This window comes from Filicampus tigris, chromosome 3, assembly GCF_054856515.1.
Source record: "Filicampus tigris isolate MCC_2025a chromosome 3, RoL_Ftig_1.0, whole genome shotgun sequence".
Taxonomy (NCBI): domain Eukaryota; kingdom Metazoa; phylum Chordata; class Actinopteri; order Syngnathiformes; family Syngnathidae; genus Filicampus; species Filicampus tigris.
In genome coordinates this window covers 25,197,163-25,223,458 of record NC_141219.1, presented here as the reverse complement: position 1 = coordinate 25,223,458, position 26,296 = coordinate 25,197,163, and the positions used below count along the sequence as shown (strand labels likewise).

Sequence of the window (26,296 nt, the reverse complement as noted above, 5' to 3'; positions counted from 1 at the left end):
CCAATAAAGGAGCAGAACCATCTCAAGGAGGATCAGAAGAAATGGACAGCATGTGAGGTAAATATGAAGGTCGCTGCAAAGGGTCTTGATACTTGACCATATGATATTTCAGTTTTTCTTTTCATACATTTGCAAACATTTCTACATTTCTGTTTTTGTATTTATCAAGATGGGGTGTTGAGTGTACATTAATGAGAAATAAAATGATTGAAAATGAAAATTGATTTTGGTGAATGGTTCCATTGACACAGAAAGTGAAAAATTTCAAGGGGTCTGAATACTTTCCATACCCACTGTCTATACTGCCGTTTAAAAAGTTTTCGGCTTGTCCTGTTAGGAATCACTACAACATGTCATCCTTTTCTAACGAAGCCTATCTTCTGTGCACACCAACTGCCCTCCTGTCTTTCCCTCACTATGTCTATCAACCTTCTCTTCCTCGATATTTCTTGCCTTGGCAGCCCCATCCTCATCATCCTTATGCCAATGTACTCAATATCTCTGGAAGTGCTCAAACCATCTGCAAGTCTGCTCTCTGTAACTTTGTCCCCAAAACATCTAACTGTGGCTGGCACTCCGATGAGCTCATTTCTAATCCTATCCAACCTGATCACTGCTAAAGAGAACTATAGCATCTTTATTTCCATCACCTCCAGCTATGGTCGGCCTCACCCATTGTCTTATGAATGTTCCCCGTCATCCTTGCAGAAACTCCTCCATCACATACACACATGGACAAAATTGTTTGTACCTGTCTGTTAATGAAAGGAAACCCCACTCTTTTCATGTTCACAGAAATAACTTGAATCTGGCTAGAGTAATAATACATAAAAATGAAAATCAGACATTGCTTCTAAATTGTGGTTTTAACAGAAATATTAAACAACAACAAAACCTATGAAACGAACCTGGACAAAAATGATGGCACCCCTAGAAAGGATTGAAAATAACTTGAACATAGGGACATCTTCAACCAAGGTGTGACCTTCAGTTAGCATCACAGTAGTCTTCAAACTTGTAATCAGTCAGTTGGCCTCTTTTAACCAATTAAGGACTAAAGTGCCTGTTTTCAACAGCTCCCCAAAACCTAAGGTCGCCTTTGGAATTGCCCTTGAAAACCTGAAGTTCTCACAGAAATTCAACACTTACAAAATGATTCATATCTCAGCCCCTTTAGCAGACAGAAACATAATTCCAAAAGAATTAAAGAGTTTAGAAATGTGGCTTTCACACAGGCAGAATTTGTTATCATTTACTGTTTCAATAAAAATATAAAAATCGAGCGGTAATTACATCCTCTATTCTGTTACAAAGACGTCAATATCGTCTTTGTCTACAAACCATATCTTATCACGTTCGACTGGTTCCACTGGTCGTGCGCGTCGTCTATATAGCACTGCCGTTACTTATCAGAGCTCCCGGCGATCGACGGCGTCCGCCATTAGCCTACCTATGGCTCTAAAAAATTCCACGACATCCTTCGCGGTCCCGCGACACCGTCACGTGTATATTCTGATGCATTAAATTGGCTAAGAGACAGAAAATTGGATTTAAAAAAGACTGACGTACCCGCTCTCCTGGCTTTAAAAGGTAGAATGACGCAACAGCGTTATTGTGGTAGAAACGCGGTTATGCGCTCCCAGCCTTAATGGGTTAAAGGGTGGCAAGTAGTCACTGTGCTGTTTGTTGACATGGTGTGTACTGTGTTCCAAACTAAAAATGGACCAGAGGAAGTGAAAGAGAGCATGGTCTCAGGAGATTAGAAAGAAAAATAATGACAAGCACACACAAAGAGGAAGCCAACCCAAACAATTTTTTTTCAAGAATATGTTCCCAGTAGGCCCATTTGTTGAAACATGGCATTTTGATTAATATTGCGTTTGTGGAATATGAGTTAAGCAGCAAAATCCACCTCCTTTTTAGCCTCAGGTTCAGAAAACAGGTCAGCCGTGATTGGTTGTTACCTGAGCCCTGAGCAGTTGTGATGTCATTTTCAGTTGACAGAAGTGACAAAATGGCCGCCACCCTGAGATGGCTAAAAAGGGGTGGATTTTGCTGCTTAACTCGTATTCCACAAACGCAATATTATTCAGAATGCCTTGTTACAACTAGTGGTCTTGCATAGAACATATACTTGAAAAAAAATACATTTGGGTTGACCTCCTCATTGAAGCTAAAGGCTATACGACCATCTCCAAGCAACTTGATGTTCCTGTTTCTTCAGAGGTGTAAGATCCATGGGACTGTAGCCAACCTCCATGGACAGATCATGACACTCAACCAGCATGCTTGATTGTAGGCATGGCACACTTATCTTTGTACTCCTCACCTGGTTGACACCATTTGAACCCAAACATTTTACTGTTCTCATCAGACCACAGGACATGGTAACAGTAATCCGTGTCCGTAGTCTGCTTGTCTTCATTGGACTGCTTACATCCTTTCTTGAGCATCATTTTTCGAAGAGGCTTCCTTCAGCAACGACAGCAACACAAACCAATTTGATGACGGTGACCCTAGTGTTCTAGTAGTTTCCAATCCGTGGCAGATTTGAGCACTTGCATTTCCTGGGTTGTTCTTGAACATCCCAACACATTTCTTATCTTCCCGTATGGGATTTCTTCCAGACCTCTGCAAAGTTGTGACACATCAGAATGACTTTCATACTTTTAAGTACAATTGTTTGAAAGGGTGATCTTTGAATCTGCAACTGTTTAGATATGGTTTTAAAAACGACTTTCCCGACTTGTGTAAATGAAAATGCTCCTTCACAGATTAGGTGGACCCTCCCATTGTTTTACCGCTACAAGTCATTTTCATGCAGGCAACGGGCAAAAAGCTGCAGTCAATAATTGATTGATTGTTTGATTGAACATATAAACACAAAGACATAAAACAAAAATCAAAAGTTATAAAAACTCAATACATAGCTTAGTTCAGCACCGTTTACATGTTCAAAGGGAGTAGAAAAAAATGTACACTTGTAGACCCATTATTCAATATATCATAATCACGAATGATCACTAATGAAGACTTGGCCTTGTCAAGTCCAAATTCTCTCTAGAACCGGGGTGTCGAACCCCCGTCCTCGAGGGCCGCTGTCCTGCCTGTTTTCCACCTCTCCCTGCTGCAACACACCTGTTTCAAATGACCAGCTCATCAGCAAGTTCTTCAGCAGCCTGATCCTGATCCCGATCGTTTGAATCAGGTGTGTTGGACGAAGAAACCTCTAAGACATGCAGGAGGGCGGCCCCCGAATACTGGAGTTTGACACCCCTGCGAACCTTCAGCACTAAAATAGTTAGGTGAACGTAATGTCTGTAGTTGAGTTTGAATGTATGATTTTGACTCTAGGTGGGAATCCATCCTCTTTTCAAACAATATACAGTGTGCTTTATTCTCCTTCCACACTGGAAGAAAAATGGTTCAAATAAATTATTTGATTTGATGACTCAGCTCACCTTTATTTTTATAGTGCTTTCACAAGAGCTGCAGCTGTAACAAAGCACTTTACAGAACACATGACAGTTGAGTGGGTAACTTTTGACCACAGCTATAGCCGATATATAATTCATTGATATTAAGAGTTACTGGAGAGAAAGGGGCTGATTGAGTCACAATTTTTAACCAACCACACAAGATGAATGGTAATATAATAAATAAAATGGGTTTAACAAAAGCTGTATTTTCTGATTAAAGTAGAAGAAAGGAAACACAAGTGTCAAAAGATTAATTAGCGTCTATTTAGTGCAGTCCTGACAACTATTTGCCTCAATGACCCCCTCCTTTCCTTTTTTTTTAATCCTCTGTTGTACAGTACCCAGTTCTTTTATAGTAATGGCCTTGATGTTATGTGAATGTCCCCTTTGAACAATCATTACCATTCTCCTGTCTCTATTCCTCCATTCGATCTCCCCTTTCAAACTTTGTCTGTAATCAATGACAGCTGTTGTTTGGGTGTTAATTCAGTAATTTACAACTTTGCCATCTTTTCACCATCACAACTTTTAATTATCACGCGAGAGGCACCCAAGAGGATCCGAGTAAAGATCTGCACATCATTCTCGCCACTTTATGCTGCTTGAGCTCAGACAATTTCCTTTGATTTTCGGAATGGTCAAACAGCTTCAGAAAAAGCTGGTTGTTGTATTACTTTTTTACAAGTGTTGTACTTTTGTACTTTTCCCACTCCGTGCTGGTGAAATGTTGTACTAACTGCACTTTTTAATGCCATTCAGGAAATACTCTCTTCAGCTCAATTAACTCTCAGTATCTGCACTTATTGACTAATTCAAGGTTTACAGAGCCAAAAGTTTGACTAATGAAAGAATGGTAATCGTTAGGTCTACACACAAATGGAAACTTTATTTTTTATGACACTTTGTCTTGAACCAACAACCGTTCCTAGTTCTTGTCGAGTGTAGTAACCAGTCCTCTCGTCATCATGGCCAGTTAACTCATGCACTGCCGTTGACGTATTTATTTGTCTTTTCACAGTCCGGCCATTCAATCCCAGGATCTTATTTATATTTTTTTCAATTTTTTTCAAACGTTAGGGTTAGTTAATGAGACACTGACCATCAATAAAAGGGACTCACTTTAGTTGAGGGTTAGGATCAAGACAGTTATGTATCTGTACTCTAAATAATTTCAATAGGCAAAAATTGAAATACATCACCATCACAATTTGTTATTCTATTGTTTGAAAGGGAGTGTAGTCGAATTTGAATGACATTAACTATAGATATTTTTGTTGATGTTTTGGCAGGTTGTGAAAGGCCTAACATACCTGTGGAGCTTAAAGATACTTCACAGAGGTGAGTAAACTTGGGTTGGGGCTTTGTGTTGCTAAAAGGAGCCGAGCTGATGAAGATCAGTGTCAGATTGCTGATGTTGCAGTTGTATCACGCAGTTTGTCTCTGCAGATGTCAAGCCCTCCAATATGCTGGTGAACACCCGAGGACAAGTCAAGCTATGCGACTTTGGTGTCAGCACTCAGGTACACTCATTCGTTTGTTGAAAGTTAGAGAGGTTGGTGGTTGGGAGAGAGGGAAGAGTCACTTTTCTACTATGTGCAGTCCTTTGTGCCTTTGGTCAAGCTGTCAATCACTGCATTCATTTTAGTCCCAGTGCTTTCCCAAGGGTCTAGCTCGTCCATTCACATTCCCCCCGTCCCATTGTTCTACACCCTTCAAAAAAATCTCGTTATAATTATGACCACATCCACAACTGCGAAGCCTCATTGATATGCATTCAAAAGAGGTGGAGAAAAGCGGGGGTGACAGACAATAACCTTGTCGTCATTGTTTGTGTCAGTGTGTTTTTTCTCAGTATGTCTGTCTGTGTGCCTATGGAGAATGTTGCCATTTGTGTGTTTGTAATGTCAGCATTTGGGACATTTTTATAAACAGCAAACCTGAATATCTGTCTACCTCTTTTGTAGAGCTGCAAAACTGTTGACACTGTTAATTCATTTTCAACCACACCTTTCTTGTAGGTACCAAGACGATATACTGTTGTAATTGACTAACAATATAACGCACTTTACTCCTCTGTGTTTAAAATGATAACAGCCGTAAGGGATTTCATTCATTATTGCTGTCCATATTTACAGTTGGTGAATTCAATTGCCAAAACATATGTGGGAACAAATGCATACATGGCGGTAAGTGAACTTTAACCATCCTGCCTTTTCTCTGACTGAGAGCTTATAACCATGACCATTTTTTTTTTTTTTGCATATTGTTTTTCCACAGCCAGAACGGATATCAGGGGAACAGTATGGTATCCATGCAGATGTCTGGAGTGTTGGAATCTCTTTCATGGAGGTATGATGATAAATTGTCTGATTGTATGAGGATCTTAAGTGTCTGCCTGTGTGTGTGCGCGTGCGCGTGCATGTGTGTGTTGAGGCTAGTGAGAGCTGTTGATGATGCAGTGATGCAGTGTTCATTGCTCCCCAGGGTCTTGCTCAAGTGCCTGATTGACAATGTGTTTTGGAATATGATTTAAATTTCAGTATCCCACTCTCTTGTCACTTGTCTGCCCACACCGACTATTGATTCTCAATCTGTTTCTGGCCACAGTAGAATACGTGATTTGCACTTCTGCCTCAGCTTTGTGTGTCAATAATGTTGAAGATTATTAAAAGTGTAACAATAAAGACGAGTTCACAGAAATAAGCCAAGTCAAAATTATTGACGATGAACTCCGTTTTACTTGTCCTCTCTTATTTATCTTGGCTGTGCCTTGATCTACATGAAATGAATTTAGATTGAGCTTTACCATCATCGTGTCTCAATCACTAGAAGCTCCACTGAACAAGTGACGAGGCTTTTCACAACACACAGGCACACACACAAGAAGCATACATCCTCACATTAGGGGCATATCCATCCATCTCCTCCCATTTGTTCTGTTCAGGGTCACGGGGGAGTAGAACTCTGAATTTGAGTGAGAGTCTAGCCACACCCATTTAACAGCGTTCACAGCGTATGACTTAGGCTCTGTGACAAACTTTTTTTTTAAAATGTGTTTTCTCAAGAATACTAAATAATATCGCCTTGAATTTTTGTGCTGCTTTTCATACAGCTGGCCCTCGGAATGTTTCCCTATCCACAGGTGAGTTCTTCAGTCCATTTGTATTTATTAGTCAAAGAGGTGAAAAAAAAAACATGTGAAAAGCCATTTGTATTTGTATTTCTGTAATTTCAGGCGCTTGTAATAACGTTTGCATTTTTAGTTTTGAGTGATTATTCAATATTTATGCCACATGGAGACAGTCATTATTACTTCAAAGCTTAACACACACACACCCACACACACACATACACACACACGCGTCGAATCCATGCAAATACTGTACATTCAGTTAATTGAAATCCTTCAATCGGGAAAAACTAAATCAAGAATCTTAAAATGATGTACTTGCTTGACTGTGCATACTGTGGTCTTGTCCTGTATATATGTTCTGAATTTAATAAACACAAAAACTATTAAATCTAATTAGAACTATTATTAACCCCAAAATGTTCAGTACAATAACATGTTCTATGCGGCCCCACTAGTCTAAACTTGATATTCTGATTAATATTGTGTTTGTGGAATATAAATTAAGCAGCAAAATCAATCTGTTTTCATCCATCAATGACATCACAGTTGCTCAGGGCTCAGGTAACAACCAATCATGGCTCAGCTTCAGAAAACAGGTTAGCCGTGATTGGTTGTGATTTCATTTTCAGTCGACAGCAAGTCACACAAAATTGCCACCCCCTGAGATGGATAAAAACAGGTGAATTTTGCTTCTTAACTCATATTCCACAAACGCAATATTAATCAGAATGCCGTGTTTAGACTAGTAGAGGCACATGGAACATATTCTTGTAAAGAAAATTGTTGGTTTTACTTCCCCTTAAAATAGAATTTAGTATACACAGCAGAAAACTGACTTTGTTAGTCACCGTTTAAGTGAATAATGAAGGATTCCAAAGTTTCATTAGATGTCCTCTCGAAAGCCAAGGATGAAGAGGTTTGTGTCAACTAGATTGTTCCTTTTTTTTTCTTTTTTCTTTTCTTTTTTTGAGTGGACGGTGGTAGGGTGATACACGCCATATTTGATTTGAGTGCAGCATTTTCTCTCATTACATTACCTTAAGTCCTGCTCAGATGTAATTGCCGACCACAGAAGTGACTTCCAAATCTCATCAAGTCTTAATTAGCCCTTCAAATGGGTTTATCTCACTAATCTCTAGTTGAGCAATCTGATTCTGGTTACCTCAGCTTCCATCTTGGGCCGCTCTCTGCACGAAATGAGAGCCTGTGGTTTCTACCTAAAGAGTTTGGTGTTTCAGCTATGCTTTGTATTTTTTTAACAATAATTTCAGGGCCTTTCAAGGGGTGGAAGGTCACTTAACAGTATTTGTAGGACCAGTTTTTGTATTGAGTGTTTCTGCTTTGCTTATTATTTGCTGCTGATCTCAAAAACAAATAATCCAGGTGCTCAATTTCTCCCAGTTGTAACTCATTTGTGTACCAATGTGTACCAAAAATCACTCATTTGTCTCCATCTGGTTCATAATGCAGCGGCTAAGCTTCTCACTGAGTCAAGCGGACCAAAATACATCGCCACAATTCTAGTGCAATTGTTAAATTGGCTTCCAGCCAGTTATAGAATTGATTATAAAGCGTAGTAATTACTTTAAAAGTAGGTATGGCTCTTGCTCCGAGCTACTTAACCAAACATTTTGCCACTTATGAGCCAGCCCTAGGTCCTCGGATGAGGAAAATCTGTGTTTTTTTTTTGTAGAAGTCGAGGCTTAAAACTGAAGGTGATAGAGCATTCTCAATCAGGCCGCCTCAACTTTGGAACAACCTGCTCGATGAGATGAAACATGCAAAATCGGTGACATCCTGTGACTAAAATCTTAAAACTCACTTTTACAGACTTTTACAAACCCTCTCCACTCTTTAAAAAAAAAAAAAAAAAAAAGACAACAGCCCTCTTGGTCTCAGTCCGTGTTGTTGGGTTCTCTTCAATCCTGTCCTCTGGGTCCGCTGTCGTTCCTGTTTTCCATCACTCCCTGCTGTAACACACCTGATTCAAATGATCAGGATCATTATCCAGCTTCAGAAGACTGCTGATTATCTGATCATGTGAATCAGGTGTGTTGCAGCAGGGTCAGATGGAAAACAGATAGGACAGCGGCCATCAAGGAACAGGATTGAATACCCCTGTGATAGATGGCATGACAGCTGGTGTCTGTTTGTTTGTCCATTTATACTACAAGTGCACACTTTTCTTCATCTTTCTAAACATGTTTAGAAGGTGCCATATCATGAATGGATATTTGTATTTGTACATTATACGTTATCATTATTATTAGCTATAAAGCCATGGTGCTATCCTTGTAATTTACACTTCATGTTTTTGAAGTGAAGCAATACGCACAAGCCCAAAAAGTCTTAGTGTCTTAGTGTCATGCCGCTTTGTAATCTCTTAATTTTTCTCAGCCTCCATATGGCACTGCTGACCGATCACCTGCAGGTTGTTGCCGAGTTGTCTGGCAAGAAGGCTTGGATCTAGCAAGTAAGGCGCAGCTAGCCAAAGTCCTCAGGCCTGCGCTGTCCTACGTACAGGCGTTGGCACAGCTGTCCGTACAAACCCCCCACTATACTTTCCCAGAGAGCATTTGAATACAGACTGTACTGTAGTCTACAGTAGTGAAAGATACAGTAGATGATGAGATGTGTGTGCGTGCTCACAAGTTCATACTTGTATGTGTCATGAGCAAAGATCCTTGTCAGGAGTTAATTGAGGTCTTGTGCTACCGGCCTCAAAGTATTTGAAGATGCTAGATCTGATGTGTGTACAGCCAGCAGCACATTTGGTCCTAACTGACTTGTCGTCTTTGTTTGCAAAATGATGTTTTTGCTTCTCAGGTTGTTATTTTTCTGGGGTACGTAGTGTTAGTGGATGTTTGTTTTGACTTGCTATAGCTATCCCGAGCAAGTTGTTAATTCTTCATAGTACAGTATAATGCTTTCGTATGAATGAATGGTCATCCAAATGAGAAGAGAAAGTAGTGTACAAACGGTCATTTGGGGACATGAGGAAATGTTGTCCGAAACATTTAAGCAGAAATGTGAAATGCCTTGCAGAGTCCTCTTTGGTCTAGATCAGAGGTCGCCAACCTTTCTCGAGCAGTAATGGCGGACGCCGTCGATTGCGGGAGCTCTGAAATGAATAACGGCAGTGATGTAGACGACGCGTTTGTGGACTTTGAACCAGTAGAACTAGTCGAACGTGATATATGGCTAAGATATATGTTTGTAAATAATGACAATATCAACGTATTTGTAACAGAAAAGAGGATGGTAATTACCACTCGATTTTTTTATTTTAAATTAAAACCAACAATTAACCAATCACAGCTCACTTGTTTTTGAAGCTGAGCCGTGATTGGTGAGTTATCTGAGCCCTGAGCATCTGTGATGTCATTTTCAGTTGACTGAAGTAACAAAATGGCCACCCCATGGGATGGCTAAAAACGGGTGTATTTTGCTGTTTAACTCATATTCCACAAACGTAATATTAATCGAAATGCCGTGTGTCAACTAGTGGGCCTGCATAGAACATATTCTTGAAAAAAATATGTTTGGATAGACCTGCGCTTTAAAAAGAAAAATATGCTGGCGATCACTTTTGATACGTGGTTAAGTTTCCTCATACAAAAATAAGTGTTTGGTTATGCTTGAATTGGTTTGTGTTCCACAATACAATTTCAACCTCTGAAGCAGTATGCAATTTGGTCCAAGTAATTATTTCAGGGCAAATTACTTTTACATTGTTGCCTTTAATGTGTCTGAATCAGGCAAAAGTGGATATGGAGGCAGTTTAAGAGTCTCTTGATATTTACAGTGTGTGGGAACCTGTATTTAATTGAGTGAATCAATAAGTGCTGTAATATAATGTCAAAAGAGTTGCATAATGAACATTTTTATAGGGAACGTTATTAGATTAGACAGAAATTAGCAGAGCTGCAATCTTGGAACAGCCATCATTCAATCAATCAGACAAAATATAAACTTTTGTTTCTAGAAAAGTTTATTTGATTAATGTGACCATGAAAATGGAATGTTGTAAAAGGTTTGATTTTATTATCGTACAGCCAAACTTGTTAGGGAAGACATTGTAGGCACATCATATCCACAGTTTAACATTTACAGATGCGAAAAACTCCCTTGTTAGACTCAACATCGACACAAGACTGACAGCCGAGCTCCATTCAACACTTGTAAAACTTAAACAGGATAATAGGCCTTCTTTTAGGAAACCTTCGATGCGACAATACACTCTCTGATAGAGCTACGTCTGTGAAGTATTTGCGTCCCAGTAGCACGTAGCTAGCGAGGCTCGAAGCGGGCGAGCAGACGGCGGAATCTGGTGTCTTCCACCACCAAGAATGGTTGGTCATCAAGTCCGATAAATGTAATTATTTTCCAGGTTATTTGCGTTGCCTTTTGCCTGTCGCGCTGATATGGGTTTGAGTTGGTCAGCATGGGCTGCATTAGCTGCCGTCTGATTGTTGCCGCTGCTTCAATGCAGTGAGCCTCTTAAACTCACCATAGTCTTCCAATTGCTTGTTCTTCAAATGTCGGATTAAGTTGGTTGTGTTGAAACTTGTGGCCATGCTCCCCCCGCGTGGTATCTTTTCATGGCGGATATTACAAGACGCAAACCACACAAATCACACCGGCATGAGCTGCGGGTGATCGGATTCTTTGATCGGCAATAAAAGGCTTTGATCGAATTGCCGATCACGTCATTTTTCACGAAAATCGGCCGATCATTATCGGTGCCCGATCGATCGGAGCTGCCCTACACGATATAAGTATTCAGGGACTGTCATTGTCATAAAACCTGGGTGACTTGTTTTGCACCCTGGGCAAGACATGCTTTTGAAATAGATATAGAGTATGTAAACATCATGTTGCGAATTGCACAAACCCTTCATCATACAAATAACTACAGCTACCATAACTACTACTACCAGTACTATTAACAATAATAGTAACTAAGTATAAATAAGAAATAGGAAAAAGTCATTATTTTTTACAATAATTAATATCTGAATTCTATTCTCAGACTGTCCCAAATGTTTTCAACTTGGGTCTATTGTTTTTGGCAGTGTTTAACAACATGAAAGTGCAGGTGTGAAGTGCAGACAGGGCAGCGGCTATGTAAAGTTGAATTGACCTCTGTTTATGTAAATTGTTAGTGTGGCATACTGCATTTGTTTCCCCCTGCGTGATGTCATATTAGTTTGTGCTTGCACGTTATTTGGACTAGTATGCTAGCTAATACATAGCCTCATGTCTAGTTGGTTTATTTGTGTTGACGAAATACAGTCATTTATGTGCCATGGGTTCATGATTATATGTTCATGCCAGCTGCATGTTAACGATGCTTCATATTCTCTCTGTGTTAAGTGCTTTGCCACCACATACCTGTCAACATACATCACATATATGTATATGTAACCAGTTCAGGGTGTACCCCGCTTACTGCCCAAAGACAACTGGGATAGGCTCCAGCATGCCTGCGACTCTTATGAGGAAAAGCGGATTCGATAATGGATGGATGGATATCTATATATAATCTTACAACACATTACACATAATTTTCGAATGGCTGTTGTCACGTGATTGTACACCAGCTTGAGGAGACAGAATCAAGGTCGCGTGAGAATATCGCGAGGCACGAGAATCAGAATCTCGCGAGAGCGAGCAGACGGCAATTTGCAAATGGCGGTAGCAACAAAGTACAACTCCATTTAAAAAATATATATATGGTGGCATTAAAAACACATGATAAAATTGACATTGGTCGTACAGATTCGCAATGTATGGCGTACATGTTTGAAAAGGTGTTACAAATTACGCTGAAAGCGTACAACTTGACAGGTATGCCACCATTTTGTGTCATCTTTATGTAATTACAAACCTCTTTTGTGCGGGTGTCAGTTATTTGTGGGTTTTCACTATTCATGGCAAGGCTTGGTCTCTTATCTCCTGTGAATGTGTGAATAGTGGTGTTTATCATATCGAAATCAAAATATAATCATTCAAGATATGACTATTTCAGTCACGTGACCTTGCCACGCTTGCGTCGCATGTAAATCTCAGTTCAACTAACCACATTCCTCCTTCCAAGTTGGGGATTAATTGACAGTTAAAACCAGCAGATAACAATCATCCATTATATGAACACGCTTATCTTCACGAGGGTCGCGAGCGTGCTGGAGCCTATCAAAGCTGGCTTCGGGCTGCAGTTTTATACTTAAAAATGTTTAAAACATTGTCTACATTAAAAACGTTTTTTTGGATACAACAAGGTTGTCCTTTGGAGCAGAGTATTTCTTTTTTTTTTTTCCATTGAAACCCCAAAAAACTGAAGACCAGCATTCTGAATTGACTTCAAGTTGCACTGTGTTATAGATTGGCACTTTGAACATGCTCACTTTGACATCTGGTCATGCCGATTGTAGCAATTATTGTACATCTCAGTACCTCGAGATAACCTGCAGGGCAAGAATAAAGTGCTACTCTGAGAATTCACATTAGTGGATCTTTTATGCCCATTCTCCCAAATGAGAGCAAGGCCATTAACAATTGTGTGTTTTCATTATGTAAATGGTGTTACGCATACCCACAAATTGCCACCAGGAAAGCAATAATTTTCTCCTAGTGATCATAATGTGTCCAAGTGGATCGTCTTGATTATGATATGCTAATTACATATTGCCATATCTCCCTTCTCTGGTTTGTGATACAGATCCAGAAAAACCAAGGATCTTTAATGGTAAGGGTTTTTTTTTTCTTTGCAGTCTCTTGCACACTCTTAGCATGGTCTCATGTTCTCACATTTCAGCTTTAACATTTTTGCTCATACTTTAACTGCTCGGATTGTAGATGGTGCTCATATGGAACAATATTAGTAATACGTAGTAGTAATAATAGTAATAGTGATAATAATAACAAACGGGAGCTAATGATGGCTTAGTCTGACTGCATTTCATTTATCTATGCAGATGAATTACAACACAGATTTTCCATATTGCCAAGAAAATCCCTATCAGCTAACGTGTTTTTCATCACCTCTTTCAGCCTCTTCAGTTACTGCAATGCATCGTTGATGAGGTGAGTCGTCGTCTTATGTGCTTTTGCATCTAAAGTCAGTCCTAATGGACCAGAAAGCTTATATTTTGTTTCCTAATGAAGCAAACCATTCCGGCAGCTTAGCTCCACGCTCACTCAGCCTTTCACCCAAAGCAACTGCCTTAGGCAATACACTACAGTATATACGTGCACATTTGTATGTCGGACCCTTCATTCATTAAGTGTTATGTACAGCATTGCTGTTCTGTATTCTACAAAGTCAGCAGCACCGAAACAGATTAAAAAATATTTTGACACAGTAACTTAAGCACGTGCCTCCTGCGATATTTTTTATATGTTGAATCCAAGTTTACCCAAAAACAAGTTACATAATTACCGTGCATGTTGCAAAAAGCTAAGACAGTGCATTGTCAATTAACGAAGTGACTAATGAATTTATTAATTTAATGACTCAATGACTAAATGTGTACTGGAAATCAACGTTTATAGTTGAGAATAACGCATAAACGTCAGATAGTTACAAAACATGCTATGATACTGTCTAAATTTAATTGGTGGTGAACTCCATTCCCTATTTTTGAAGTTACTACTAGCATAAATCATACCAGGATTCGGGCAACAGGCCATCGAATTAACTAATCCCTAGCGGCAACACACACAACAATATTTCAAATATTATTAATTTGCACCACATAAATTATAAGAAGGCATCTTATCTGATATATTCATGCCCAAAAAAATCAACCCATAAACAAAAAACAAAATGCACTCAGAGCCACAACAGCAAAGACACTGTCTACCAGGGAACATTCACGTTGCCCCTTGGTTAATAATGTGTGTTACAAATAATTTTCTATTCATTAACCGAACAACATTCAAAATGTGTCAGACCAATTACAATAACACCAGAATTGTAAATAGACCCTTGTGAAAAATATATGTAATTTTTTTGTGCGGGGGGCTGGGGCAGGACTGTTGTGAATAATGTGAATTTCTTTTTTTTATTTTTGTGTGTGGGGGTTTCGATTCTGTTTTGTGACAAGTGGCTTGTGAATCTATATATATATATATATATATATATATATATATATATATATATATATATATGTATATATATATATGTATATATATATGTATATATATATATGTATATATACATATGTATATATATATGTATGTATATATACATATGTATATATATATACATATGTATATATATATGTATGTATATATATATGTGTATATATATGTATATATACATATAATATATTGACATATGTGTATGTGTATATACTGTAGGTCACTGACTAATGCCTCCTTAATCCGTAGTAGATGCTACAGCGTACCAGATAGGACATTGTGTTACAACGCTACATCAAACGCACACCGTAACGTGTGTATGCTAACTACAGCTGGCTTCCAGACACAACGGTGCCTATGTCAGAAATGAAATCACATACAAGCCACAACTTGCTTCCTTATTTAAATGATCGGGCATAGCTGTCGTGCTGCCACGAAAGGCAGGTTTTACTTTTGTAATATGTTACCACCACCACTGGCCCTATAAGACATGAATACTCCTGCCTGTTCATGTAATGACTACGTTTTGTATGAAACAACTCACTGGCTACGTTTACATGGACACATTTATTCCGATTAAATGCCTGATTGGAATAAAACTGCTTCATGTACACAACCCATTCGGAATATTCTGTCCTGATCAGACCCATTCCTTTCAAGATTTTATTCCGAACAAGAGCGGTAGTCTATATCGATTGTTAATCCGATCGGTGCGCATGATAACGCTTATGACATTTCTAACAAACCGTCTTTACCGCGCATGTCTGTGACGTCAGTATAGGTTTTCTGTTATTCCTGCAAGCTAGTAGAAGCAGAGCGAGTGTTATATTGTTTGTCGTTTGAGTCAATAGAGTATGGGGAAGAAAAAAAACAGCAGAGCGGGCCAAAGACATGGCGGGCACAAGACTGAACTGGTACATTTGCAGCTCCATTAACAAGTGTTGACTCGACGTAACGCAAATGGGGGGGGGGAAATGTGAAAAAACGCTAACGTTTAAAGTAGAAATGGACGGAGTGATGTTTTGTTGACACGGAAGTCATTTTGGCTTCTTCTTCTTCTACCACTACTTCCAGTATATTTGGTCAATCTGCGCATGTCAAAATAATTTGTTCCACTCGTCAAGTCCTAATCGGATCAATATTTTTAGTGTCCATGAAAACAGTGCATCCGATCATAATTTTAATCCGAACTCTAATCGGATTAAGGAAATGTTGGCCATGTAAACGTAGCCACTCAGAAGAATTGTTCTTTCCTTCATGTCATAGTGATCTATTGATAATGTTTTCAGTTGATACCTTGAAGTAGGGCTTCTCTGTAGTTGGTCCTACCATCTGCCCACTGTCTGCTCTCATTAATGTCCCTCTTTTCTGTTTGGTTAAAGCAAGCAGCTCCACTGATAAAGAACTCCCTCTTTATTTTCAAGCCTGTAATTACTGATCTAATTTTGCCTAGTAATTGCTTCATGGCAATGACATGTATATTTACTCGTAGCCTCGTACCCTTGTTCTCATAGTGGAACCATGTTGACAACCAGAGGAATAATTCACTTAGATGAGCCACTTTCATCAGCCTGCTTGCCTTTTGTGCTTTTGCCTGTTGCCACATCAAAGCTACGACAGTAATTCCTCTCAGCTGGAAACATGAATACATGCATGAATGTGTGTGTTTGATTGGTATACTGCAAAAAGTAAATGTGCCAGTATGTGCTGTAGGTGGATTTAGATGATTAGTCAGATTTCAACAGCACCTTTTCATTTATTTGATATGTTGTCATTTATTTGGTACACTCACTTTAAAAGACGATACTCCCGGGAGGTTTGTACGATGCATTGTTCAAGGGTGCACTCGTACTTGCATTTGTGTAATATAAGTTTACATCTATGATATATCATTCATCCCTTGTGGCTCAAAAGGGGGTCAAATGTACAGAGGTTTGCTACATCAAAATCTTTTTTATTTATATATACATGCAGTTGACATGATTGAGCGGACAGAGTTGCTCCAGCATTTGAAGAACCCACTGTGTACGGCGACACACGGCGTCATGACTCAGGTGGACGTCACTCACCGCATGAATGAAGCAGATGGTTTCCTCCTCGCTCCAAAAGTCTGCTTTTGTGCTGTGTCTCTGAGCTTGCCTCTGTATGGGGGTTTTGCGCCAAACAATGCACTTCCGCATACAAGCACGTCCCGAACTACAAAGACCAGCATTTCTTGAGGTTGAGCAATGAGCATACGCAGAGTGTCTCGATCGTGCCTCTTTGCGCGCCGGCAGTATCTTTGCCTTTTTCGCCCTCCGATCCTCTTCCTCCATCCACTTCTCAGCAGTAATGCCAAGTACAGCATCTTATGCTTTTTATTTTAATGTATTTTTTTTTTTTTTTTTTACAAAGTATTTTGAGATAAATTTCGACTTAAATGGTGAAGTCCGACATACACGGAAATTCGTGTTACATCGCCAGTGTAGGAACGGAACTCGTTCATAAAATGAGGACTCCCTGTATAGTGCAAAGCGCAGTCCAGCTGTGCGCATGGGTTGAGTTTTCTTTCTTTTGATATTTTGCTTGACTTTGCTACGGTAAAATTTGATGTAACTGGGTGTTTGCACCTTTGTGTGCTCTTGTGGAATGGAACGTAGTGTTTTCCTGGCCAATCCTTGTGGCATACCTCATTTTCATAAAAATCACGGACGTACGGAGCGCACGCCCGAGTGCGCCGTGCTTGCGGAAACAGGAACATAAACAAGCAATATCGCCCCTTTAGGATGATTTAGTTGTCTGTTTGTCTGTCTGACGTGGGCAATTGGAGACTGCCTTGCACCTCCTGATCGTGCGTCCGAGTGTGAGAGCCCCCTTCCCCGCCTATCCCCCAATAATGATGGGGTGCTGTTAAAATATTTTTAAGAATTGATTTCTACTTTGTTCATGTGTGTGTGCGTGTGTGTGTGTGTGTATATATATATATATATATATATATATATATATATATACATACCGGTATATTTCTCATTAATGTACACGCAGCACCCCGTCTTAACAGAAAAAAAACAGAAATGCAGAAATGTTTGCAAATTTATGAAAAAAGAACAACTGAAATATCATATAATCAAAAGTATTCAGACCCTTTACAGCAGGGGTGTCCAGCTCCGGCCCTCAAGGGCCGCTTTCCTGCCCGTTTTCCAATGTTCCTTGCGGCAACACACCTGATTTAAATGATCAGCTCGTCAGCAAGCTCTGAAGAAGTTTGATAACAATCCATCCATCCATTATCTGTACGGCTTATCCTCACAAGGGTCGCGGGGCGTGCTGGAGCCTATCCCAGCTGTCTTTGGGCAGTAGGCGGGGGACACCCTGAACTGGTTGCCAGCCATTGATAACAATCATGATCGCTTAAAACAGGTGCATTGCAGCTCGGGTAGATGGAAAACAGGCAGGACACCGGCCCTTGAGGACCGAGTTTGGACACCCCTGCTTTACAGCGACCTTCATATTTAACTCACATGCTGGCCATTTCGTCTGCTCCTCCTTGAGATGGTTCTGCTCCTTTATTGGAGTCCAGCTGTGTCTAATTAAACTGATTGGACTTGATTAGGAAAGGCACACACCTGTTTATATAAGACCTTACAGCTCACAGTGCATGTCAGAGAAAATAAGAATCATGAGGTTGAAGGAACTGTCCAAGGTGATCAGAGAATTGTGGCAAGGCACAGATCTGGCCAATTGTTACAAAACAATTTCTGCAGCACTCAAGGTTCCAAAGAGCACAGTGGCCTCCATAATCCTCAAATGGACGAAGTTTGGGAAGACCACAACTCTTCCTCGACCTGGCCGTCCAGCCAAACTGAGCAATTCTTGTGAGAAGAGCCTTGGTGAGAGAGGTAAAGAAGAACCCAAAGATCACTATCACTGCAGCCCTCCACCAGTCGGGGCTTTATGGCAGAGTGGCCCAACGGAAGCCTCTCCTCAGTGCAAGACACATGAAAGCCTGCATCGAGTTTGCCAAAAAAACACATGAAGGACCTCCAGACTATAACAAATAAGATCCTCTGATCTGATGAGACCAAGATTGAAAACAATCCCCTGGTAGCATCAGGTTGTGGGGGTCTTTTTCAGCTGCAGGGACAGAACGATTGGTAGCAATTGAAGGAAAAATGAATGCGGCCAAGTACAGAGATATCTTGGAAGAAAACGTCTTCCAGATTGCTCAGGACCTCAGACTGGGCCGAAGGTTCACCTTTCAACAGGACAATGACCCGAAGCACAAATAACAAAGAAGTGGCTTCAGAACAACTCTGTAACCGTTCTTGACTAGCCCAGCTAGAGCCACGACCTAAACACGATTGAGCATCTTTGGAGGGACCTGAAAATGGCTTTCCACCACCGTTCACCATCTGACCTGACCAAACTGGAGAGGATCTGCAAGGAAGAAAGGCAGGGATCCCCAAATTCAGGTGTGAAAAACTTGTTGCATCATTCCCAAGAAGACTCTAGCCTGTACTAGCTCAAAAGGGTGCGTTTACTCAATAAAATGCGTCAGGGTGTGAATACTTTTGACCATATATTTTAATTTTTGTTTTGTATTAAATTTGCAAAAATTTCTACATTTCAGATTTTTTTTCTGTCAAGATTCGGTGACGAGTATACATTAATGAGAGATAGAAAGGAACTTTTGGGGTTTTGGCAAATCGCTGCGATGACACAAAAAGTGACAAATTTCAAAGGGGTTTGAATACTTTCCGTACCCACCGACTATCACAAAACAAGCAGCGTTACAATAACAGCAGGCAGGAAGCACAAAAACAGGCCAAGTAAAAAGTTATGTCATTGGTCATTGTGTGTAAATTTTGTTTTTCAAATAACCGTGCGTTTAACATTGTTAAAACACATAAGAATGTCTACGTTATGTATATAGCCAAAAATGATCTGCTCTTACTGAAAAGTTTTGCTGAAGGAACTTCGCCTCAGAGGTACTAACAAACTAATGGAGGAAGCAGATCTAGTCTGCCTCGTGCTTGGGTTAAAGAAGTTGGAGAGCGGAGGTGGGGCCATGCCATGTAACATTTTTAACACAAGAATAGCAACTTTGAAGTTGACAAGTTTCCCACTTTAGCAGCTTGTATTTACACAGTATGCTGCACGCACACAAATACGTTTGTAACACTAGAAATTAAATGTGAAATTGGGATGAAAATGCACCTTTTTCACAAGCTCCCATCCCCCCTCCATTTTTTATTATACAGTATTTTTTAGCAAAACAAAAATGTAATTTATTCTTGAGAAATTATGATAATTTTTTTTTCCTCCCTCTGGTCAAGGGACAACTGCTTTCTGGCCCCCCAAATATCACGTTGCATAATATAACAAACATCAAAAATAAAAATGAAGAAACACACCACACATAAACTTTACAAATCTGTATTTTTTTAAATTATCTTCTAAGGATCCTCCAGTTCTTCCAGCTGGACAGTTCAGCGAGACGTTTGTTCACTTCATCACTCAGTGGTAAGTCTGATGTTTGTACGAGATGTCATTGTTGTCATCTGAATGCATTCACCACGTCTTCACAATCTCATACTTATTTTCAGTGTCCATTCAATGTTGCCTTGAGGGAATTGTCATTGTTTTGTTTTTAAAAGTATTAATTAGTTCAAGCCCTGCAATTGACTGGTGGTGATCAGTCCAGCAGTCACCCATCTTTCACCCTCATGAGATACATGGTATAGAAAATGGGTGCATGAATGCATTGATTTATGGATTTGAACAATAATAGTACAGTCACATATCTTGTGTTGAGTAAATTGTGGCTGCTCTTTCAGTATGAGAAGAAAACCCAAAGAGAGACCTGCACCCAATAACTTAATGGTAAGTTAAAACAATTTACTCTATTAAGCAGTTGTAACCTTCAAAATAATCACAGTGAGAGTCTATGTATAAAGTGTTGTCATATTCCTGCACCCCGGTTAAAGTCAATTAAAAGAAGCTTTAACATTTCTGTAGCTTTTATCTACAATTGTGCTTTTTGTGAAGTCGCAGGGTTCTCAGTCAAGGACCTTTAAAATCCGTACTGCTGTGTGAAAATAACATGAATTAACTTCTAGCTTGTAATGAAAAGTGTCATGAAGGTCTGCGAAAAACCTTGAGACTGGTTTAAGGTGCACTTCAGCAGTAAGTTATTAAATTGGCACTTTGTTGATGATTCCGGCCAAAGTACTGTTCAAGAGTTAATTAAATCTATGTTGACCCTTTTTAGCAGACAAAAACAAATCTATCACAAGCGTATTTGCCTTGTGTGTATTTCAGGATTATGCATCGTGCAAAATAACATGAGTGTATGCAACAAAATGTTTTCACATGAAAATGATCATTAGCACTAATATTATTGGGGACCTGCATTTATTTGAAAATATATGTAGGTCAGGCAGGCATCACAAAATATAGGGCACTGCTAAAGAAGAAAATATATAGAGTAATTAACTGTGGTCATGTAAAAAAACAAAACTGCATTTACAGTGCTGCCTTGCTTGCTATTTGAGAAATTTGGATAAAGAATGAATTTCACCCATTGCGTGTAAACGGGGACCTCACAAAGAAATGTGACAAAAGTTGTAGAGAACAAACTGTCAGTCACCCTATTAATTATTATATGTAACCAAAATGTGTACAAAACACAAATACTGACTGTGCACTAAAAAGTGAGCAGCAGGCTCAGCATTTATCATTTTAACACATTTTTCACACAAGTGATAAATCCAGCTAGGGAGCCAGTCAGTGTGGCTCTACGGTCGGTGCATGGCACCACCTTTGCCCCAGTCGATGAATGAATTAAGTCTAAATTAATACATTCGACAGACATTTTCTTTCGGAATTGATGCAAGTGTCGATGTGATGACATTTGTTTATATACCCAAAAGGAATAACACAATACATTATCGTAGCCCTGTATTCATCTGAATTCCCTAAGGTGTTTTATAGCCTAACTCTGGAACCTCTAATGTGCACTGTACAACACCACTTTTATGCTGTGCATGTGTTCTCCGAGCCACAAGACCATCATTTGTACAAAGCACCTATAAAGCGCACAGACATTTTGCTGTCTGTTTTAAGGCCAAGGACAAGTGACAGTTAGGTCCTCAGAGAGCTATGAGGTGAAGTTTTACGTGGTGGGGACAGAGCATTGAAGGGTGTAAATGTGGAGCTGCTAACAGATAGCAAGTTTGCAGTCTGACACCATAGAGGGCTAAATGGAAACCATGGTCTGACACTCATTGGAAGTGAATGTTTCATGACAGAGTTTTTTTAGCAGTACTTTTCGGTCAAAAGTTAGTTTTTGGGATTTCATTTTTATGGCCGGTTCATCAACATTTAAACAAACAAAGCCTCTATCTTCATCACTCTGTCTCCCGACTGGCCTGGAAACGCATTCCCTGGCTACAGCTACCGTCCCCATGACCTTACCCCGAATAAGCGGAAGCACTGTAAATGGATTGGTAGATGGCATCTTTAAACACACCTTACATATTTAGCAATATACATAATGCTTTTGTTTTTAACTTTAGTCTTGCCAAGTGTCTCTCTATCATCTGCTTTTGCTCTTACCTGTATTTTTGTCTACCTGTAGGCATTTTATTTCATTCTCACTGCTATGAGCCCAGAGATGTAAGGTCATGGTTGCCTGCCTCTTGTAATGCCAGCCTGCTGATTGTGTCTCTCTTTCTCTCCTCTGCCTCATTCCCTCTTTCCTCCCTCCACACTTCTTACTCTGCCTCCCCATTCCGCCAGCCTCCTGAGTCCATTAAAACTCTTTTACCTATTCTATCTGTATGTTAATGTGCCAAACGGCATCGACCTGTTTTGCTTGTGCTACCATTTGCCTTTAGTTTTTATCGTAGCTACTCCTTACTACTTGAAGGCAACCTTATCAAATAATTGTACAGTAAATATCAAAAAACAAATCAACCTACTGTCTAGTAATTATGGCAACTGTATGAGGACCAGGGTTTTGTAGGTTTGGGCTTGGAGGTTTAGTTAAAACCTACCTACTATTGTCTTCACAAATTATTGATGCAAAGGAACTGGTTGTAACTTATGGACTGAAGGACAGTGAAAACTGACGCATATGTAATTTTGTCAGCCATAGGTTTTAACAACTATATAAAGTCAGCTCTATCAAATTGAATCACTCGTCATTTTTCTGATTTGAAAGGTAACTTTATTCTACCTATTTGTACAAATCTTAAGCTTTTGCAATGAACATATGGTGAGCCGTATGAAAGGAAGGTGAGTGTGTTTTTCTCTTCTGATGCGTATGCATTTTTTATTGGGGACACGCTATACTGTTTTCATAAGTTAATGACATTGCCCAGTTGAGGAAACTCTCCACTGGGCTGTCTCCAGGAGCTTGGCTAGTACGGTTTGATGATCACCGATCCTGTATGAGGTTTCTTGGTTTCGCTTATAAGCAGACTATCCTACAGTGGCCCCGAATTGCAAAACATAACAAAATATAATTAAACAAAACAAAAATAAATTCAACAACAAATTACTAAACAGAACAACAAAAATTAAATGCTACAGCAAATGAAAAGAATGAAAAAAATAAACAACAAAAACTGTAAACGGAAATAAAACACAAAAACAAATAAAACACAAACCTTAAAGGTGAAGTCAACCCGAAAATTTTCTTCACAGTAATATGTTCTATGCAGCCTCTCAAGTTTAAACATTACGTTCTGATTGATATTGTGTTTATGGATGATTGGTCGTTACTTGAGCAACTGTGATGTCATTTTCAGTTGACAACAAGTGACAAAATGGCCGCCCCCTGAGATGGCTAGATTTTGCTGCTCAATTCACATTCCACAAACACAATATTAATCAGAATGCCGTGTTTAGGCTATTTAGGCTAGTGGAGGTACGTATTATTGTAAAAAAAACAAAAAAACAAATTGGGTTGACTTCGCCTTTCATAAAACAACAAAAGAAAAACACAAAATAAATAACAAACAAAACAAAAAACTAAACAGATAATGAAAAACATAAGATAACCAAACAAAAACAAATAACTAAACAAAACTACAAAAAAACTAAATGTAACAACAAATAACAAAGAAACGACAACAGCAAATGAAATAAAACAGTGACATTAACCTACCGGAAGAGGTTGACGTTGCTAATGTATTTGTTTGTGTCTTCATTTTTGTTGCTTTTACTTGTTTGTTGTTTTGTTTAGTTTTTTGTTGTTGTGTGGGGTTTTTTGTCATTTGCTGTTGCGTTTAGTTATTTGTTATTGTATTTTGCACTTCATGGCCTCCATACTATTCCTCTCCTACTTTTGCTAAAAAAAAAGAAATACATACACAACCTTAGTGTAAAATTCCCTTATTTAAACATTTATCAGACTTCACTGGGCTACATTATTTTGACCATGCACTTATTTTTGTCTATGAAGGCCAGAAAAACAAGTGCAAGCATTCACAACAATTACATTATTTGATTGGGATTTGATTGACATGCCATTTCTCCCTCCCGCTCACCCTCATCATCCCTCATTCCCTAGTCAGTAGCCTTCACACAGCCTTTTAGCACCCTTGTCAATGCAGCCCCCCATTCTGCTTCTCTATTCAAAGGCGTGCACAGAAACACATTCAACCCCAGAGACACCAGATGAGCCCCTCTATGTTTCACAAAAGAATCCCTCCCATGTCTCCCTGTCTCCAGATTAACACACATATTCTGTTTTAAAATACAGTTCAGTATAATATATCTAATTTACTCAGCAGTTTTTTCAAATCAAATAAACTCTGATTTTGCCTTATGTCTGTCATAAACCATCTTATCAAACTATTTCTCATGTATGACAGTCTATTTCAGTTAACGATCGTATTTAGAAAAGTGTAATGCCACATACTTGTATTTTACTAATGTGCTATTCATGTATTTTTATACTTCTGTAGCCATTCTTACTTTCAATGTGACTTTTTTTTCATTCATTTTTCTGACAGTAAACGATGACTAGGAGTTAGACTATAAACTAATCAGACTATAAATCTAAATCAGATACTTCTTTGTGTGGGTGGTAACCTAAAACGTCAATCAGTAAATTTTCCGATTTTGGTCTCCACATTGGGAATGGGATCAATGCCTTGCTCCAGGGCATCTCAACAGTTGTTAGGAAGGAGACTAGCATCCTACCAGCATCAAGTTATCTTTTTGTTTTTGTACGCTGGACTTGAACTGTTACCCTACGGTTCCAAAGCCCAAGTTCTTACCATGAGCTACCGCTTCCCCTTTCACAGGGTTAGTGTCAAAGGATAGCTTCGTGTGGGGAATGAAGGTTTTATTGTTCACTTTTCATTTTATTCAAGAACTTTCCAGTTCAGTTTAACCCGGATGGTTCTACAGCAGTGTTTGCTGTGGAACCTGCATTGTTCACAACTCTGCTTTTGCTTTGGGCACACCTAAGATATGCCTCCAGATCTTTAAATGCTCCAGTTTTTTTGTGACCAGCAACAACTATCGATTTGATCGTTGTAAGATTACGTACCTGTGCTCTTGCAAATTTTGCTCCCTCACAAGGTCAGCATATCATTGGACCTTGTTTGGGTTCCTCGTGTGGTGTCAGATCTCTTCCATCCGGCCTGAACTTTCCTGTCAGCACCTTCACTCCAAAATGATTTCATGTATGACCCATGGGTTTTTGTTGACAAATATCCCATTCACACATACTGGTGTGCTGCAATATGTCACTGAGGCATAGTCAGTCACGCCATTGGAGCGTCATTCAAGCTCCATCTCCTGTCAACTTTTCTCCATAGTTGTCTCAGGCCAGCGATTTTCTTTTAGCTGTATATGACACCGATGTAATTTGATTTTGTATGTCAGGCAGAAGACACTGTGGTCAACCAGCAGTTGTAAAATTCTAGTGTAATTATTGTAAATGTTTGTATGAAAACATTTCCGTGTACATATACATGTACAGTATACGTACAAATGTACACTACCAGTCAAAGGTTTTGACACAGTTAATCATTCAGTAGTACAAGAATGTGTGTCCCATTTGCAAACCAACTTATCCAAAAACAGTCTTTACCGCTTTCTATTTTCACTCAGCCGATTATGAAGGAATTATAAACCTAACCTGAGATCTACCGAATCAACGCCGGCAAGTTTCTTGCAGGACAATTAGCATGGAAATCTGTAAATCCCTATGGTTATTCTCTTTTACATCAACATCCGCTTTGTTAGTGTACAGTATCTTTCAAATCTGTTGTAAAGGAGCAAATATCAGTCGTGCGCTAAACATGTCATGGGATGCATAAAACGCGTGTGATTGTCCCCAAAGCTGACACAGACAAGCAAAGCACGTTTACAAGTTTTATTAAACAAAAGGAGGGCGCGAGCGTGAAATAACTACTAATACAAAAAGCGACGTGACAAAAGGTTGACGTAGAAACAAATAAAGAGCTAACTAGGGAGGTGGGCGGCGAGCCGCAAGAGAAGGGTATGAAATACAAACACAAAATGAATCTAAACCTACACA

General features: G+C 39.4%; 1 protein-coding gene across 2 annotated transcripts in view; it reads left to right on the top strand.

Moving 5' to 3' along the window:
• The window catches only part of map2k5 (mitogen-activated protein kinase kinase 5), a 53,212-nt gene that overhangs the window by 18,796 nt on the left and 8,120 nt on the right, over positions 1 to 26,296 (top strand). For both annotated transcript variants that reach the window (XM_086026630.1, XM_086026629.1), the window contains 9 exons: positions 4,769 to 4,817; positions 4,926 to 4,999; positions 5,615 to 5,665; positions 5,757 to 5,828; positions 6,592 to 6,621; positions 13,334 to 13,360; positions 13,666 to 13,698; positions 20,198 to 20,259; positions 20,574 to 20,619. In XM_086026630.1, the coding sequence (XP_085882756.1) occupies positions 4,769 to 4,817; positions 4,926 to 4,999; positions 5,615 to 5,665; positions 5,757 to 5,828; positions 6,592 to 6,621; positions 13,334 to 13,360; positions 13,666 to 13,698; positions 20,198 to 20,259; positions 20,574 to 20,619 (444 nt within the window). The remainder of the gene's footprint in view (positions 1 to 4,768; positions 4,818 to 4,925; positions 5,000 to 5,614; positions 5,666 to 5,756; positions 5,829 to 6,591; positions 6,622 to 13,333; positions 13,361 to 13,665; positions 13,699 to 20,197; positions 20,260 to 20,573; positions 20,620 to 26,296) is intronic.